The sequence below is a fragment of the Lingula anatina genome, chromosome 1 (genome assembly GCF_051362555.1).
Source record: "Lingula anatina isolate TDL-2025a chromosome 1, LinAna3.0, whole genome shotgun sequence".
NCBI classification, from domain to species: domain Eukaryota; kingdom Metazoa; phylum Brachiopoda; class Lingulata; order Lingulida; family Lingulidae; genus Lingula; species Lingula anatina.
The window spans coordinates 38,482,198-38,500,632 of NC_141767.1; the positions used below are offsets into that span (position 1 = coordinate 38,482,198).

At 33.1% G+C, this 18,435-nt stretch overlaps 1 protein-coding gene across 3 annotated transcripts in view; it reads right to left on the minus strand.

The window, feature by feature from the left end:
- LOC106180923 (otoferlin) overlaps positions 1–18,435 on the minus strand; it is a 37,509-nt gene that overhangs the window by 13,104 nt on the left and 5,970 nt on the right. The window contains exons 3-23 of one of the 3 annotated variants that reach the window (XM_087001590.1): positions 14,664–14,752; positions 14,400–14,499; positions 12,519–12,640; positions 11,731–11,786; positions 11,529–11,607; positions 11,241–11,295; positions 10,768–10,899; positions 10,450–10,512; positions 9,219–9,254; positions 7,207–7,330; positions 6,784–6,899; positions 5,065–5,103; positions 4,206–4,246; positions 3,798–3,984; positions 3,125–3,311; positions 2,573–2,787; positions 2,211–2,319; positions 1,774–2,036; positions 1,253–1,447; positions 933–1,061; positions 481–633 (exon numbers count right to left, since the gene is read on the minus strand). In XM_087001590.1, the coding sequence (XP_086857716.1) occupies positions 481–633; positions 933–1,061; positions 1,253–1,447; positions 1,774–2,036; positions 2,211–2,319; positions 2,573–2,787; positions 3,125–3,311; positions 3,798–3,984; positions 4,206–4,246; positions 5,065–5,103; positions 6,784–6,899; positions 7,207–7,330; positions 9,219–9,254; positions 10,450–10,512; positions 10,768–10,899; positions 11,241–11,295; positions 11,529–11,607; positions 11,731–11,786; positions 12,519–12,640; positions 14,400–14,499; positions 14,664–14,752 (2,490 nt within the window). The remainder of the gene's footprint in view (positions 1–480; positions 634–932; positions 1,062–1,252; positions 1,448–1,773; positions 2,037–2,210; positions 2,320–2,572; positions 2,788–3,124; positions 3,312–3,797; positions 3,985–4,205; positions 4,247–5,064; positions 5,104–6,783; positions 6,900–7,206; positions 7,331–9,218; positions 9,255–10,449; positions 10,513–10,767; positions 10,900–11,240; positions 11,296–11,528; positions 11,608–11,730; positions 11,787–12,518; positions 12,641–14,399; positions 14,500–14,663; positions 14,753–18,435) is intronic. The other 2 variants (XM_087001592.1, XM_087001591.1) reach the window with 2 other exon arrangements.

Here is an 18,435-nt window from a genome sequence, read left to right on the forward strand (position 1 = left end):
CACTTATACATAGTGAATGTCTTTTTTATGATGGGATCTTGGCTTACAAGGGATAAGGGAGATATGAAAAGCATTTTTTAAAAAAATGCATAAATAAAGAAATATTATACCAAAATTTAGCAAATGTTGCAAAGTAAAATATTTAAAGATGATATCTTAAATATCAAAGTTCAATCTGGCATCCTTTGCAAGAATGCCAAACAACAACATATAATAGAGACCTTAAGCTGAAAAGTATTTACAAATTACGCTTGAAAAAGGTCACAAAGTAGATGTTTCAAGAAACAAATCTGTTTTAAACATCTCACAAAACTTTTAATCGAGTAAGGGACCATATTTTAACTAGAGGATCAGAGAGGCAACGCCGCCTCCGGGTATTGTTCCACCAGCTGGAGTAAGCGCATTCATATGGAAAATAAAAAAACAAGACGGGTCGAGACTAAAATCATGTGTACCGCCAGGGTCTACAATGAAACTCACCCTAAGAAATCTAGTATGAACTTTCCCACAGTATCTGCCCATCTCCTCTTCTGCAGTAGAGTGTAGGATTGTTTTAGAATCTACTCTGCAGTAGGCTATACGTTTTTTGTCTACGATCATCCAAATAAACACATCAGGAATGCTATGCTGTGGCTGGAAGATTGTAATAAACAAAATAAACTGTTCAATATAAATAAAATGTAGCAGTAATGCCACCGATTTAATCATGTTTCAAAATATTTGGTAACTTTAGATTTTTTTCATAAGGTTGTAATATCCACTGGGTTATACATTTGTGTTTTATAACTACGTATGTATATAGAAAACAAGCCTACAAAAAAGTAGAACATTTATCATCAAAGATGTGACACTTAAAATCAGGGGCATGTCATAGGTTAATTCAAAATGATTGGTAAATATAATAAGCTGACCCTTAAAACAACATTACATACCTCTTCTGAAATGTCCTTGACTTTCTTCAACATCTGTTTGGATTTCTTCATAGCTTCTAAAACTTTTTCAGTGTCTTCAACTGATTTGATACCTGCCTTGAGTTGCCTTGCCTCTGTTCCAAATTTACTCTAAATCACAACAGCAATTATCATCATTCTATTACTTAACTGATTCTTAAAAATCAGGGAGCAATTGAGATATCTTGAACAGATGAGAATATACACAGTAATTACAACAATGAAAATAAAAGGCAATATTTTTTAAACATCAATAAATTACAAAAATTAAGTAACTAAAGCATTATTCAAGTATCACATACAATCTTTCTTTCCAGCATTTTCAGTCTTTCCTTGTCTAATTTGGTTTTTCCCGATGTTGCTCTTGCTGCCTGTCCATGGATAGAGTTACAAAACTGGCTACAGCTGTTAGCAAAATGACTCAGAGCACGGCGCATGCGTTTGCCCCCTGGTTCTTCATGGTCCAGAAGATGTTGAACCTCTTTCAGTTCATCTTCCTAAAGTAATTACAATAAAAGAAAAAGAAATACAATCAAAGTGAAAGAAAATAAGGGTAAAAAATAATGTTTATTTCTAATAGATTTGTGTTTAATCAGTATTCTGCATAATTAAATAAATAAATATCAATCACTGCTGCTCTTATGACAGGAGCATCATGACGCCGTTTTCATGCTGAAACATAACTTTTTTATAAATATTTTGTTCCAAAGTAAGTGATTACTATCACAAAAAATATCACTAGATAGACAAATTATTTTAGAACCATGAAAAATCTAATACGTAAATAATATAAAATCCATCTTAAATATAATAATTTCCTCACTAGAGATTCCACCATTGCATTCAGAACATTAGTGCGCTGTAACCTCTGTCGCTGGTCTTCAAATCTGGTTTTAGCATACAAACACGGCTTTTTCTCATGAAAGGGTATGTGGTAGTAATTTTTCCCTCTACTATGGGGTTTCATTGGTGGTGTCTGGTTGAGCACCATTTCCTCAGTCTCCTGTTGAGGTTCTTCTTGTGCGTGTTCATCCAGAGATGTGTGTCTGTAGAAATGTTTTCCATCTATGGAATTGCCATAGTTACCTGTTCAATAAATACAGCAGTCATTGTGAATTACAATCAATAAATACAATAAGTAATATAAATCAATCTTTTTATGCAAGTTTTTCAAAGGTAATAATTCTTAAAATTAACTATTTCAAAAATAATTAAACAAGTAATAAATAATGATTTAAGTTTTGTGAGACCCTGACTTACCCATACTTAGTTCAAATGAAACAAACTTGTCTGCAAATTTCTTATCAATCATTGTTGCTTCCAAAATAGTACCCCAGAGAAAGTATTCCATTTTAACACCTGCTGCATTCTGAAAAGTAAGATGGAAGGATTGATGAGGATGAAGTAAGTTCATTTCCAAAATTTCTTATTTCATCTGATCTGACCTTTAAAACCTGTTACTATATGTAATAATAAACTACAGAAGCACATAACAGCAAAACTTAATAGTTTTTATATACACTAACCCCCATTAAATTCACAAATTATTCTTAGATTAATTTATCCCAACTACGTACCATATCATATATTGTTTAACAGTTATTGGTAAGCATAAAACTTACCTCAGAAATTGGCATTGTAGCTTCACGTGTCACTTGCAATGGACTGGACTCCGAATTTCCTAGGATTTCAACTTTCACTGCAATAAGCAGGCGCCCCCTATATGCAACACCTTCACCTATCCCATCATTCAAGTAGTCATGGCTGTCAGTGAGCATGTAACCCCTGGGAGAGCCATACAGATTGACCCAGCATGGACCAAATGTGTGCATGAACCCTGTGGTTAGATAAGTTTGATGTTCTTAAAAAGTTAAACTATGATCTTAATGACCAATCATAAGCTTATATAAATAAGAACTTTTGGTCAAAAAAATCACTCCTTACAAAGCCAAAAAATCAACATTTCTGGGCATTTGAATCACCACAAAGTACCACCAACTGCTCATAAGAGTTTCATAAGTTAAAAAACATGAATATTTTATACCAAACTAAAACTATGCATGGTTTCATGTCTGGGGATATTTCCACTATATGCGAGTTGACACTTAAGTTAAAAAAATTCCTTATATGTAAGTTGCAAAAAAATGCAACCTGGTCTTCAACTCCTATCCTACCTTTGGCTCCCCTGCTTGATATATGGTTCATATTAACATAGTGTGTCCCTATCACAGAGTCCAGGACCATGTCATCATCCCGTAGCTGAACCTTAATCCTCTGGCAGAGAGGGGGGAACAGATCCGTGAACACCACCTGCTCGTTCCAAGCAGGGTCATAGGTAGACTTGTCTGCAGAAGTACGGCCCTGTTAAATTTAATGTGTTTAAACTTTAAGGTTATGGTTGCATGGTGATGGCATTTTGCTGCTGAAGAGTTTTATGTTAGATGATGAAAACATGTGGTTGTTAAGTTGTCATGATGTTGGCCAGGTACATGTAAAACATGACTGACGAGCTACTGTACATTGCAAGATGCCGACTGAACTGATTTAACAATGGCACAAGCATGCCTTTTGACAATCAAAGCCAACAAACACAAATATATGAAACAAAAATTTATAAAATATGAAAAAAATGGAATTCCCTTTTTCTAAATCATTTTAACATCAACTGAAATTGTTTAATAAGGCTTTTTTTTCTTTTTTTTTTCATTCACAAACTTATTTTCAAACTAAATTCCAGGTAAAAATGATAAATTGATCTTTTTAATTAAATTAAGTACACTATTTAAGACAAGTATGCAAACATGACATATCACAACCAAAATTATTATTATTATATGGAGTACTCACTGTTTGTCCAGCAAATGAGACCTGAACATAAGGACTAACTGAGGGCCTGTCATCTCCAGTCATGGCTTTCTTCACATTAGCCATCAACCCAGACTTCATCCTAGGTAAGTCTTCTGCCTTATAGATTCTCACCTGGTACGAAGCACGGTGGCGAACCTCTGGAATACCTCTAGGGAGCAACAGGTTCCTGAAATATTTCATGGTATTAGAGAGGAATTCCACATAATCAAATGTAATAGAATGGCTTGTACCCTGTAATTTAATTGATTGTACACTCATAATGTCTTCTGTTTTAAAGACTTCAAGAAACCTTTAAATCATTTTTAATTTTAAAGGGCAATATCAAACTAATTTAAAAGGTCAGATTCTTACTTTTCATCTTTTTGAAAGACAAAAATGTGTTCTTACTGTTGAATGTTTTCTGTATCAGACTTCTTTGACAACAGCTCCTGCAAGTTAAAACATTGTATCAAAACAGGTGCATCGATTTGAATATTTAAAAAAACATCCATTGTCTCCAAGGGAAAATATTAGATAAAATACAACTTGGTCTTGCATAAAAAGGGATAATGTTGATAAATATAAAAATTTAACTAAGTATGTTTTTGTTAATTTACAAAATCTGTCCTCTAGCTTGAATACTGGATGATATCATACACATTTTAGTGACTCCACAAAACACTGACTTATAAAAAACAGGTTTCAAAGCCAATGCTGCAAAAGCAAAACATATGGGACACAAGTGGCTTACAAGCAGTTATATACAACATAAGGGTGTCCAGAGGGGAAAGAAATAAACTCACAGAAATAATGCAATATAATAAACTCACGAAAGTAATGCATTAGCTTGTATTTTTTTATCTATAAATAGTAACATATACTTTCCAAAAGTCCAATCATTAAATATAGTGTTAAAGTCCAGTGTCTTTCTTAAGGGCGAAAACTGCAGTTTTCAGTTTTGGGGTTTTCTCTGGCACAAGGACAGTTATCAAAATAATCTAAATAGCAATGTAAAGCTAGGTTCAAGCACCACTGTAACAATAAGGTATCTTATAATTTTCCTAACTTACTTGCTTCTCATTCCATCAGCTTTCTTCTGCAAATAGCCCATTATATATATAACTGACTGTTCATGTCAAAGGGGGATAACTTACAAACAATTTTAGTTTCCAAAAAAAACCTTTTGTAGTCCACATACTTCTTAATGAGCAGGGAGATATTCTCCCCTCTAGATCCCTTAAATTACTATTAGAACCATGATACTCACCTCCTCTGACATACCCTCTCTCTTTGTGTCCTTTCCATACTGTAGGTACATGGGTAAAAGGGTCAGAAAAGTGCAAAAAAATGTGACATGTGCAAATTAGAAAACAATATCCTAGGATTATTTTCACAAAAAAAATTTATAAATATATATATGTGGACCAAAAGTAAGAGTAAACTTTAAGACCAAAATTTTAGTCTACTTGACTTGCTTTAGTTGCATAAGGGTGTATATATATATATATATATATATATATATATATATATATATATATATATATATATGTCCACTAAAATCGGGGAAACTACGTATAGGCTTAAAACATAAGCCATCATGCCTTTCTTGTTATAAAACAGACACAACATTGTATCTAGTCAGTCTACTACCGATTTATATTGGGTCAAAGTAGACAGTAACATTTTGGTCTGAGAGTTTAGACTAACTTTTTGGCCCAAGTTCTTTTGTGAAAGAAACCCTCTGATCATCTTGTTGTCATGTTAGACAAGCTTTGATTTCACACTGCAAGTTAGACACACAAGGCAAGTTACTCATTTTTTCCACATAATTTGTTCAGCTTTTGGACTAGGACTGCATACAGGACTTGCCAAGATGTAAATTGTCAATTTCAGCCTAGGCTAACTGTAAGATAGTAAATATTGGCAAAATGAAAACAAATTCTAATTTGGATATACCATATGTATGCAACATGTAGAGTTTTCTGTTGCTTTTTCCAAATTATTTCAGTTCTAAATATCTGTATGGCTAAAATTATCTAAATAGTCTTAAAGAATTTTATATTTGAGTGAGACTAGGCAGATTAATATTATATAACAATTTTTGCTACTTGTTCAGATGTTGCATGCAGAGTCTATTTTTTAATGTGCAAGGTGATAAAGCAACAGAATTACAATATCTTTGAGACTCACTGTTGAATGATGCTGAATTAGGTTTGGATTTTGTTATTTTTGTAATACCTACTTAGAAATTGATACTTGAAAATCTAGGACTGTATGATTGCAATAGGTTTATTACAGCATCAATCTCTAACTAGGTATATCTATATATTATTACAAAAATAACAAAAGTTTTTAAGCACATGTATAGTAGACTACTCGCATAACCAGTGTCACTTTATAACTCAACTTATCATTTATCTCAAATCAATCTTGTGGAATGGACCTACTCTTGCTAGCAGAAACATATGGTGAAATTTGCTTAACTCAAATTTTTTGGTTTCAAAGTGCCTAAGTTATGCTAAGTCCTCAGTATATAAATATATGGTCAAAAAGCTACTATATATTAAAGCAACATTTATCAAACAACACAATTGGTACATGTACATGTTAACAATGAAACGGGTGATTGAATAATTGAAAAAATTTTTAGTAAAAATAAAAGCAATTAGAGAATATTTTGGGTATTATGGAAAGGGTTTAACTCGTGGTGAGGTGTGTGGATATGGCATGCAATTTTTGTAATCTGAGTGCAAAATGAAATAAGTGAATAAAATAGGGAAATTACAAGTTGTCAACTGTCTTCCATCCGGGGCCGTAGCGATAGTCCGAAGGTTCAATAGTCCGAAGGTTCATTGGTCCGAATGTTCACTATAAAACCTTCGGACCAATGAACCCTTGATTAAAAAATCGATGAAAATGTTACCACTTTTCGGACCAATGAACCTTCGGACTATTGAGACGCCCCCCTTCCATCCATGGTCATTACCTGAGTACCTTCCCCTTTGCTTAGTACAGTGATGTCAACTTTGAGGAAGCCCTTCAGTCCACCATTAATATCCTTTGGGTCTATCAGCTGGGCCCATCTTTGACAAAACTGGTGATCTACAATACAAATTACATGTACTAGCTAGTATGGTTGAATTTATATCAACTCCAGCACCTTTTTAAATCTCAATGGTAAATTCAATAAAAAAAAGGTCCTATTCTGTGCAATGATATCTTGAAATAAAATGGAACCTTCACTAAATTTTTTGTTTACTTTATAATTCATAAAATAAACCATAAAAACCAACAAAGTGTATCATTAAAATGTACATGATCATGTTGAAGCTAAAATTTTTTACAGGTGGAAATTAAGCATATTGCTGTCACAGCATAAGTAACATATCAACCATATGTTTATGCTCACCAGTGTTGTCATACACTGTACGGACATCTATTTTATATCCACCAACTATGGAGCCCATATTCAGCATGTTGCCCACAAACTGGCCTGCTTGCCCTGCCTGGGAGAGCAGCCCTGAATGAATGATCTGCAAATAATATGTTAGAATACACCTGATTTAGTGAATACAGACATGTTATAGGGGCTTGAGCAACAAATTAATGAACTTGTTTTGCTGCTATTAAAAACTGTCACCTGGTTTAAGAGGAGGTAAACTTAAACCAATGGTAACCACATACCACAAAAATAATAAATTAAAAGTTTAAAAGACAGTTAACTATAACCATGACTTTGAAACAAAATGCATTAACTGAACTGAATAATACATGACAAAAAAAAAACTAATTTCCATTATAATTTACTAAACATCAATCTAGCAATATTTCTCTCTACACTTCTATAAGAAAAAAAAGAAACATACACATGATAACAAAAGAATACAAATAATATACAGCTATGCAATCCAATTGTTATACATTCACTTTCTTCAAAACTTAATAATCAGCTACTTTAAAAAATCTCTGTACCAGCTAGCAACACCAGCAACATATGTTAACTACTGGCTTTTACAAATGACCCTTTATCTAAGCAGATTTTCTACAACATATAATATTTCATAAAAGCAAAAGAAAAGCTAGCTTCCTTCTTAAAACTGAAACCCATGCAAACAGCACAATGTTCTCTATCCCATATGTAATCATTCTAAAAGCTATACAACTAAATGAAAACTGATACAACCTCGATAAAACATATCTTAAGCAAATTCCTATAAACATTCATGTCACACTGCAATGATTGATGAGGTTAAGTATTGCAGAGTTCAAGGAACAACAGAAGGATATAGTTTCAGGCATTTTAATACACACTTTTAACTAAAACACAGACAGTAATGCAGGATAGAGATAAAGAGAATCACAAGGTACGGAGTACAGAATAGAAATATATATATATATTAGTTATAACCATTTGTTTTTAAACAATTATTTTGAATACACTAGTATGAATTAGACATACAACGAAACGTGACAAAACATGACATTTAAGAATGTTCATCATTATCACTAAATGGTATAGTTTAACATGCAAAATTTTACAGTGTGTTTTTTATTTCTTACTGCAGAGAGTAAAATTGTGAAATGGTATGATATAAATGTGACTGATATGTGCAATATGAAATTTTACAACAGAAACACGTAATAAGATTGAAGCAGAAAGAAGATAAGAGAGAGAGAGAACAAAAATATTAATGGTATATTGGAATTGAGCACAGCTCAAAAATTAAAATGTGCATATTTTAGAGTTATTTTTGAAGCATTTTTTTTATTGGAGTCACTATAAAACTAAATGCAATTCCACCATTGCAAATTGGAGGTCCAGTTTTAAAGTTCTTTCAACTTTTAATTTTTTTCTTCTTTTCATGATTATACACATTTTCTTCTAGACAGTTAAATAATAATATTATCACATAAATTTACAGACAGCATACAAAGATATATTTAATTATGATTATGTGATTAATATTAGAATCTAACATTGGTGATTGGTGGTGGTTCAACTTTAAGGTGTACATGAAAGGACTGGCAATTTAGCACATAACCAGCTATTAACTATGTATAATCTCGTCAAATGTAGTCAAAATAAAGCAGTGAGTATTCAAAAAAGTAAAATATTTAAAATAAGTGAGAAAGCAAACTGGCCTGGTTAATCATCTATGCAAAATAAGAAATAAATATTCAGAAATAGATTTTAATAAACATACATGAGGTGAGATATCATTTTTGAAATATGCAAGGTCTAACCTGTCAAAATATAAATGCTACCTACTGTAACAGTAGCACGTTAAAGAATTACAATTTCACTCTTAGATGAGTCACCTACAAACCAACCTATTATTAAATTTATCACATTTCTTTTAAAAAGAAAAAAGATAATGTGATTATTTTCCATACACCAAAAGTTGAATTCACCACTATTACCTTTCCTGCATTTGATAACAGATGAGAGGAGACAACCTGTCAGTTGGTCAATGGGGAAAACAAAGAAACAAATGTAAGAATTCAATTAAACTACAAATATTTTATAAGCATGCAAACAAAATGTCACTAAATTGTAACATACAATTATTAACAACATTCTCAAATGACAAAAAGTTAATTTAAAAAAATGATATCACCAATTAAATTTGATAAAAAGAGATGAAGAGAGAGAACCTCCCCCCTCTACTTCCATCTTTCACAAATTTCTGTAGGCTTACAGCACCATACTCTGTATTTATCTCAAAGGACACTGAGGACATCCACATTTAACATGTCCATGGGCAGTTTTGCTTATATAAGCAATGATGGCCAATCAAAAATTAGAATTATACTTTTCAGATTGTGCAAAATTCCAAAAGTTTTTTGGCATTTTGTCTGTAATTATTGTGTCAAAAATAAGTTTCTCTCTGATTTTTCTTCCACAATGTAAATTTCAAAAATAAAAGTATTATGAAGCCAAACTCAAGCATAAAGTATAGCCAACATTTTGTATTCAAAATTTAGAGTTAAGATAATGATTTCAGCAATAAAGCAAAATTCTAACATATATTGACTATATCAACATTTTAATCAAAGAAGAGACAGTAAAACATGCAAAAAAGACAGTTGCATTAAAGATTTAATTATTGTAACAGCATCAGCTAACATGTCAAGAACATTATAACTATGAAGCTTTAGTTTCAATCTAGGTCAGAATCAAGTGGCAATAGACATGTTGCAGTTAATGCAACCTATATGACACTCTAGTTTATTTCTCTACAAAAAGCCATGCACAATTTATTTCATTTTTCAAACAATGGCCAAAAACACACTTCCAAGTTCATATCTTGAAGCTATTCATATTTAAATATATGTATATGGGAAAGATAAAATGTCATTTGGTGGAGGTTATATATTAAAAGGCAAATGGCAAATTAAATTAAATGGTAAATGACAAAACCCATTTTTTGCTAAGTCAATTTAAATACAAAATTATACTTTAAGAGTTCTTATTATCAACAAATTCATAATTCAGTTATCAGCTCATTAATAAACACAACCTCTCATTAAATAGTTGAATTATTTACAACATAAAATGTAAGTAATTAAGATATAAATGTAAATTACTCTGTAATCTTATTGCCTTAAATCAAATTAAATCTTACCATAAAAGTGTGACATTTGAACTCACCATGAGAGAAATAACTTGATCCATAAAGGCTTCCTTTGGCAGTTTAAAATCAAACGCAAAGAACTGGAAAGCATAAATTATTGTGAGAAAGAATTGTACAGGGGGAGGACCTTAACTGCTTTATCAATTTCTACAACAACAAATTTATCTTTACCTAAATGCCTCAATCTTTTAACAAACAGAACTCATTCAGACAGATAAATCAGTAACAATGACCACAAGTTAATCAAATATATGATCATAACAGATACAAGTACAAATACAAGTTTCTTTAAATTTGTTTCCTTGTTTTGCTTTGTTCCATTCATCTACACCTACCTCCCCAAAGTGAGGGCAGTTGGTAGATTTCCTGACACTTGTGAACTTCCTCTGTGTCCCCACCTCAATGATCACCATAGGATTGGTATCCAGGCCTGGCAGCTCACGGGCCTCATGGATTGTGATATTCACCTTAAGTTAAAGAGGAACAAAGATTTTAATGTAAAACCTTGAAAGGTCACAGAAAATTTTTGACAGTGATACTAAAATAATGAATTATTAGGCATATAGACTTTATTGCTGGAGAAAGACTCTGGTCATCATCTTGGTGTATCTTCCAGAAGATTGTCATTATTTTAAAAATAAATAATGATAACATAAGTTTTGTTAACAGACAGACACATTCACAGACCAATGTAATACCAACTGGCATGGGTAATAATGATCAAATGTAAAGATCTAGTGTTTCCATGGTTTAAGTAGTAAAAAATAAAATTACTATTTTCCATGATAATTAACCATTGCATAATTACCTGAAAGTTGTGTTCTTTTAAGCAAAGGTCATCGATTATTGGCTTGACTTTCAGTCTGAAAAATAAATGCAGATTTAGAATTTTTAAGGTTCAAGTTAAAAAATATAATATAATATATTATATAGGTAAAGCAAAAATGTTTAAAATAAACATAGGTCGAAAACAGATAACAGAAACAGGGCTTCTATCTGCAAAATCTATCTGTAGATGCAATACAAACAACTCAAATTTCAAGCAGACATTTTAGAGCTTTTTACCTTTAATATGAAACATTTGCAGCAGACTTACTTATTTTTTGTTCCCACAGCAACCTCCCCTGTTGCCTCATCATCTGACTCCACCTCACTGGTCCAGGCACCAAGGATATCTGCATTATTCATAAAAGTTTATGCACACTATATGTATATGGTTGTGTTTATAAAAATTTACAAAAACAGTGAGAAGCTGAATTGATTCTTATACAGAGATTTGTACTTAATACAATGCATACCTGTATCAAACAGCTGCTGGGCAGAGCCAAAAAAACTAGTTCCATCATTTTTCTTCCTATTAATTGAAAACACAAATAGTAAGTTTATTTTTCAAAAACATGTAATTTAATGCCTCATATCAAATGAGTTATCATCTCAGGCCAACCCAACTACCAGACTCGGCACCGAATGATCCTGAACTCACAAGTAGATCGGACCACAATACCCATTTTCAAAGCGTGTACCACTTTGAAGTATCAGACGCGACACTGCTCTTGCCTAGTATGCGATGTGATAGTGATGATTCTCAGTAGGGTTGGAAAGTAGACCATCTCATCTCAAAATTTGTTCCGGGGTATGATACTGTGAAATGCGTACTGACACACACCTTGAAAACGGGTAGTGTGGTCTGCTCTACCGGTAAAATTGGGATCATTCAGTGCCAAGTCTGGTAGTTGGGTAGGCCTGCACCTGTTGGTTTTTATCCTAGGGCTACCTTGAGTTGAAATTTCAATGCACACCAGGTTTATCTTGAAATAACATGCCCATGCATGCACATTTGTGAAAATGAAGATGGCCATTTTTCTCTGACACTCAGGCTAAAGATGGCCAAATTAACAAATAATATTTAAAACACTTTAAAGAAATTATCCAATCAGAGTGAAAACTTAAGGGGGGAAATTTACATGTAGCTTAATTTTTATTCAATCTGTTAAATAAAGACCACAAGTTTAAACAGTTTAAATCTTAGCACAAAAGGTATAGACATGCACGCCAGTATGCACAAAGTAGCTCTTTGGTAGTTTACCTTCCTCCCGAATCGGTATCTTGTTCTGTCATAAAAGACTCTGTGACACTGACTTCATCAATGGCCCAGTTGCCTACAGTGCCATCTGGTGAGTGATACTGGAGCTCAAGTCTGATGATGCTCTAAGATATAATGGTACAAGAGGCTTGATTATTCAATAGTAAAAGATTTGATGAGTAGCATTGATAATTTGTAGTTTTTGCTGATATCCAGAGCAGATGTATTACATATACTGATTGAAGACAAACATATTATACTAAACTTTATGGACAAAAATACTTACATGTATATTTAAGACTGCATTCCCACAGATTTAGATCAATCCATCTGGATCGACCTAACTCCCTGGGGGTTCATGCTAAATTGCTGTCAGCCGAGCGCGGAAATTAATTACCCCCATACAGCTTTTAGTAGGTGGGACAGTTTAAGCTGGCTAAGCTGACAGTAATCTAGTGAGACCCCCCACAGGGATAGATAGATCTTAAATCTGTGGGAATGCAGTCTAAGTCATATGACTTCCTATTCAAGTTCAATAGTAACTATGGTTGTTTCTTCGCCAGTTTTGGAGATATAAAGATCAGAAAACTTGCAAAGTGCAGTTCATAATAAAAAGTAGGTCAAAGGTCAATTTCAAGGTCACAGTTAGATTGCCAGTATATGACTTCTTATTCACATTTAATTTTCACCACTGGATATTGCATAGTACTTTTTTATATAGCGCAGTGCCTTAAGCGTATTGAAAACAAAAAAGTGGACACCACCTCCATTATTGCGCTTGACAAGTCCTACAAGTTGCAAAATTCAAAAGGTCTGTGACATTTACGGTTCCAGAATTAGAGAGAGTTTTCAGTTTCGGTATCTAATGGCTGCTTATCCCATGAAAATGCACCGATTGACCCCAAACTCTCAAAGATGAAAGGAGTCCCTGGATGTAACCCCTCACCATAATATGAGAGCTTAGGTCTGTGTAGTTTCTGAAAATTGGTACAAACAAATATTTTTTGCAGAAAATTCCCATTTTTTGAAAATTTTGGCTCGTTTGACCTTGAAATAAAGGTCGAAAGTCACATCTTAGGGCATATTTGGAATCTCCACATATGACTTTCGGTCAGACTTCTGTAGTAATTTTTTCCCGTTATTCCTTTGGTTTGGGAGATATTTAGCATCAAATTTTCAAAAATTTTGACAAGGGTGCGTTTCAACGAGCGTCATGCCCAGGCCAAAGCATCGACTGAGACAAAAATACCAGGGTGTTCAAGTTGAGATTATATGTGACCTAAATCCAAGAGATGGGGACACAGTTCCTTGTGGTCTAGGAGGAGAAGCGGTAACGGTGACTTGTATCCCACGACACCCTGCGGAGCCAACGGAGCCGGCAGAGCCGTACGAGATGGGTCGGGACAAAAACCATGAGTACTGCCAGCGTACACGCTGGTGGTACTAATTAATTTTTGCTTGTAACTAATTAAGATAATTTTCACGTGGATACTTCACCTCTGACTTGCTATATCTTAGCTAAACTAGACCTCATTCCACAATGCCCCTCACTTATAGCATAAGGGCATTTTGCAGGGGTGAATCCAGGGTCATTTTAAGGGGAGGTCCAGTTTTTTTAAGAATGACAGGCCTCGGATGCAAAGTTGACCCTTTTCCCCTTGGTGTGGGGTTCCACGTTTTGTACATAGGGCAAACCATGCTATTTGGTGCAGTTTAGAACTAAGGTTCAGCTTTTCAAAATTTTAATATCAAGAGGGGAATATTTGTGTGATTTTTTTCCAGAAACCGAAGGGGGGTGGGGTGGTCCGGATCCTCCTGACCCCCTTCCCCCCCCCCCCAAAAAAAAAAAATCTGCCACTGATTATACATTATTGTCTGACCTACCCCAGTTACAGTGTTGTTTGGATCCAATATATAATCTGCTAGGATCAAGTTCCCAGTTGCGGCCAGTTCTTGTAAATACATCTCAAACTTGCCAACCAATCTAAAAAGAAAAATTAAGTACCTCAGTCAACAAACTAAATATTATAATAGAAATACATAGATTATAGTGTACTTTGGGATAATTTAATAATTACTAACAAATTGAAACCATATACATTATAATATATAATCTAACAGCAGACACTTACTGCATATTATACTTACTTATTAGATTTGTACTTGTTGAAATTGTACAGCTCCAAACTGACCAAGTCTTCATTTTCTAGTCCTCTGGCAACAGGCCAACTGAAAGTCTAAAATGAAAGGATGCCATGTTCAGCCAACCTTGGAAGAATATTGTAAGAAACCAGATATTGGCATCATATATGATACATGTACAGTAACATAATACTATAGTGACATACAACATTTTATGAAACTTAATCAGTAAGGTCGTATCTAATATGTTCAGTCCAAGCACTATAAAGTCTCCAAGCAATATAAAGTTTCACTCTAAGCAAATTTATTTAATCACAGTGCATTTTCTCATATTATCCTATATATAGTAATTCCAACATACTAAAAGTTCCCAAAAATTCCTTCTGTTAGGAACTTGAAATATCTGAAATAGCTGCAAATTTTCTGAACAAACAAGTGCTGGGTATCCAGTTGAAGTAGTTCAATCAGTGTAAACAAAAAAAGAGGATATCCACAAAAAACTGTATTACAGAGTTGTATTAACTTAATTTTGTTCTCATGAATGACAGCCTTCTTTTATTTCTTAATTATCTTTTTTTTCATAAAATATTATGATAATTGTTCATATTTCACAAAAACCAGTCATCATGCTGAACAGTTAGAAATACTGTTCCAAAATCTTATCAGAATTTTGAGGAAAGCTTTGCCCTAAAATGACAGTTGTATTTTTTTTTTTTTTACTTAGAAAAAATTAGAGGCCTATGTAAAAAAAAAAATTATTTGAGGTACACTAAAATGATTTAGCCAACTTTATGTGATTGTCTCCACTTCCTATGTTGTTTATATTTAAAGACACTAAAAGGCAGGTATGATAATGACTATTCTTTTGTGGTTACCTGCCAAAGATTGTAAGAAATCAAGTTCCCTTGACAAGAAAGATAAGGTTCTATTTTCACCTACGTTGGCCAATTAGCAGCTCTGTCTCTTTCACAGAGATAAAATTGAATGCATTCTACATGGACAGCAGCTAGGCCTACATGTACCTGTACATCTCAATCTACCAGTCCCCCCCCCCCCCCCCCCCCCCATTCCAACATGCAAAATGGTCATTCACTTAAGTTGCCCCAGATTGAAACAAACATTTCCATGTTTCAAGAGGCCACTTTAACCCTCATCCACAAGGAAATGGAACCCTACGTAAACCCTGAAACCGGGCCTCAGAGGCCCGGTGTACCATGAAAATCTGACTCCCCCCCCAAAAAACATTCAAAAATCTAATTTAATTTGAGTAAATGACTATGATCTTGTAGTATGCATAATGGAGGACACATTGGCACTTTTTGTTAGTTTGAAGGTGAAAATTTTCATGAAAAAATAAAAAAAATTAAAGATTTGTATTTTACCACCCAAGGACTCCCCTATGAAAAAGCTATTTATTTGACATTTGATGACCATTTCAACATCTTTTCTTTGAGTATACTTTATGAGGACTATATTGAAAGTACTTGAAAGTTTAATGGTTAAAAATTGGGTGAAAAAAATAATAATAATAAAAACACATTAAAAAATAAGAAAAATTAAAGATTTATATTCTAACACCCAATGACCCCCCCTATGAAAAAGCTATTTATTTGATATTTGATGATCATTCTGACATCTTTTCTTTGAGGATACTTTATGAGGAATATATTGAAAGTACTTGAAAGTTTGATGGTTAAAAAATTGGGTGAAAAAAATAATAAAAAAAAAAACACATGAAAAATAAGAAAAATTTAAGATTTGTATTCTAACACCTAATGACTCCCCTATGAAAAGGCTATCTATTTGATATTTGATGATCATTCTGACATCTTTTCTTTAAGGATACTTAATGAAGAATATATTGGAAATATTTGAAAGTTTGAATGGTAAAATACTGGGTATGCTATATAAGAAGAATTCAGTAAAAAGGCGATGGGGCCAATTTCTTGAGTTAAAAATGTAGCGTTTTGACATGGAAGTGCAAAACCCACAGGTAGTAAGATGAATAATGTTTTAAAAATATTCACCAAAATTTTCACCACCAAACTTTCAAATAATAACAAAATGTACATCTCTGTGCAAACTATGTAGAAAACAATGGTATGGTGACTGAATATAAAATAGGTCCTTTTCTTTATGGGAATCCAAATCTCATGGGTATAAAAATGAAGATTTTCATGATTTATTTTTCATTCTTTCACTATTTTATCATTAAACTTTTAAATATTTCCAATATATTTTTCATAAAGTATCCTAATAGAAAAGATGTCAGAATGATCATCAAATATCAAATAAATAGCTTTTTCGTAGGGGAGTTATTGGGTGATAAAATGCACATTTTTAATTTTCTATTTTTCATGTTTTTTTTTTTTTAGTTTTTTTTAACCCAATAGTTTACCATCAAACTTTCAAATATTTCCAATATAATCTTCATAAAGTAAATTTAAAGGAAAGATGTAGAAATGATCATCCAATATGAAATAAATAGCTTTTTCAAAGGGGAGACAATGGGCGGTTAAGTGCACATTTTTAATTTTCATATTTTTTTCATGAAAATATTCACCTGCAAACTTAAAAAAAAAAGTGCCAAAGTATCCTCCATTTTACATACTACAATATCACAGTCATATACTCAAATAAAATAAGATTTATGAACATTTGTGGAGGGGGAGTCAAATTTTCATGGGGAGTCAGATTTTCATTATGAAAATCTGACTGGGGGAGTCAGATTTTCATGTTACACCAGTCCCTTGCTCACTTTACCTCCACCTGGGTGCATGAGTATATACTGTGTATGGAAAATGCGGAAAAACGTTTTTTTTCTCAAAATGGAAAGTTTCGCAAAGGCAGTAGCGCAGTAGCGCAGTCTATCAGGAATGTAATAATGACAGATTTAAACTGATATCTGCATATCAGGTGACCAAGGTGACCGAATACTCATAAATAATAATTTCTCCAGGTCTTGAATCTTTCACAGGCAGATTTCATTGACCATACTGATAGTCATAGCACACATGATATTGCTTGTGTAAAACATTTTATAGCAAAGCTATTTGAGGTAACATGGACTTATTTATCCCATGTGGAAGTAAAATTATCAAGCGACCGGGCCTCAGAGGCCCGGTTTCCAGGAAATGGGACTAACTTTTGGAAAAGTTAATTTCTACATATGTTGTAAATTATTTCAAAACTAATTCTTTATCCATTGATGGGGTATAAGTTGCTTGAGGATTACATGAAAGGAACAGGCTCAAAACCTCATGCGAACGAAGAGAGAGCAAAAGATACATGGGTCCGGGCCTGCGAGGCCCCTGAAAGGTGATTGAGGGTTAAAATTATATTTATATAAAGAGACCTCTTGATGGCAAAGGATTTTATTTAGTAACAAGAACAAATGATATAAAACTTACCTGCAGTAAAACTTGGCGATCAGCCTTTACTAACATTACTAATTTAAAATATTAATCAATTTTTAAAGAATCTATTACAAAATTTCTTTATTGAGCTTTTGAGTTGAGGAATACAGACTGCCATGATTTTGGAATAACATACTGACCTAATAGTGTTGTGTCAAAATGACAGCACTTTGGAGTACTGTAATGTGAACACAGTTAAATACAGGTCATTACAGGATTCAGTTTCAACACATTTCAAATTTGACAAATGACGAGTGATAAACTATACAAAAAGTATGACAAAAGACTGCAACTATTAAATGTCAATGCTTAAATATTTATATATATCGCCAAGTTTTACTGCAGGTAAGTTTCATATCACT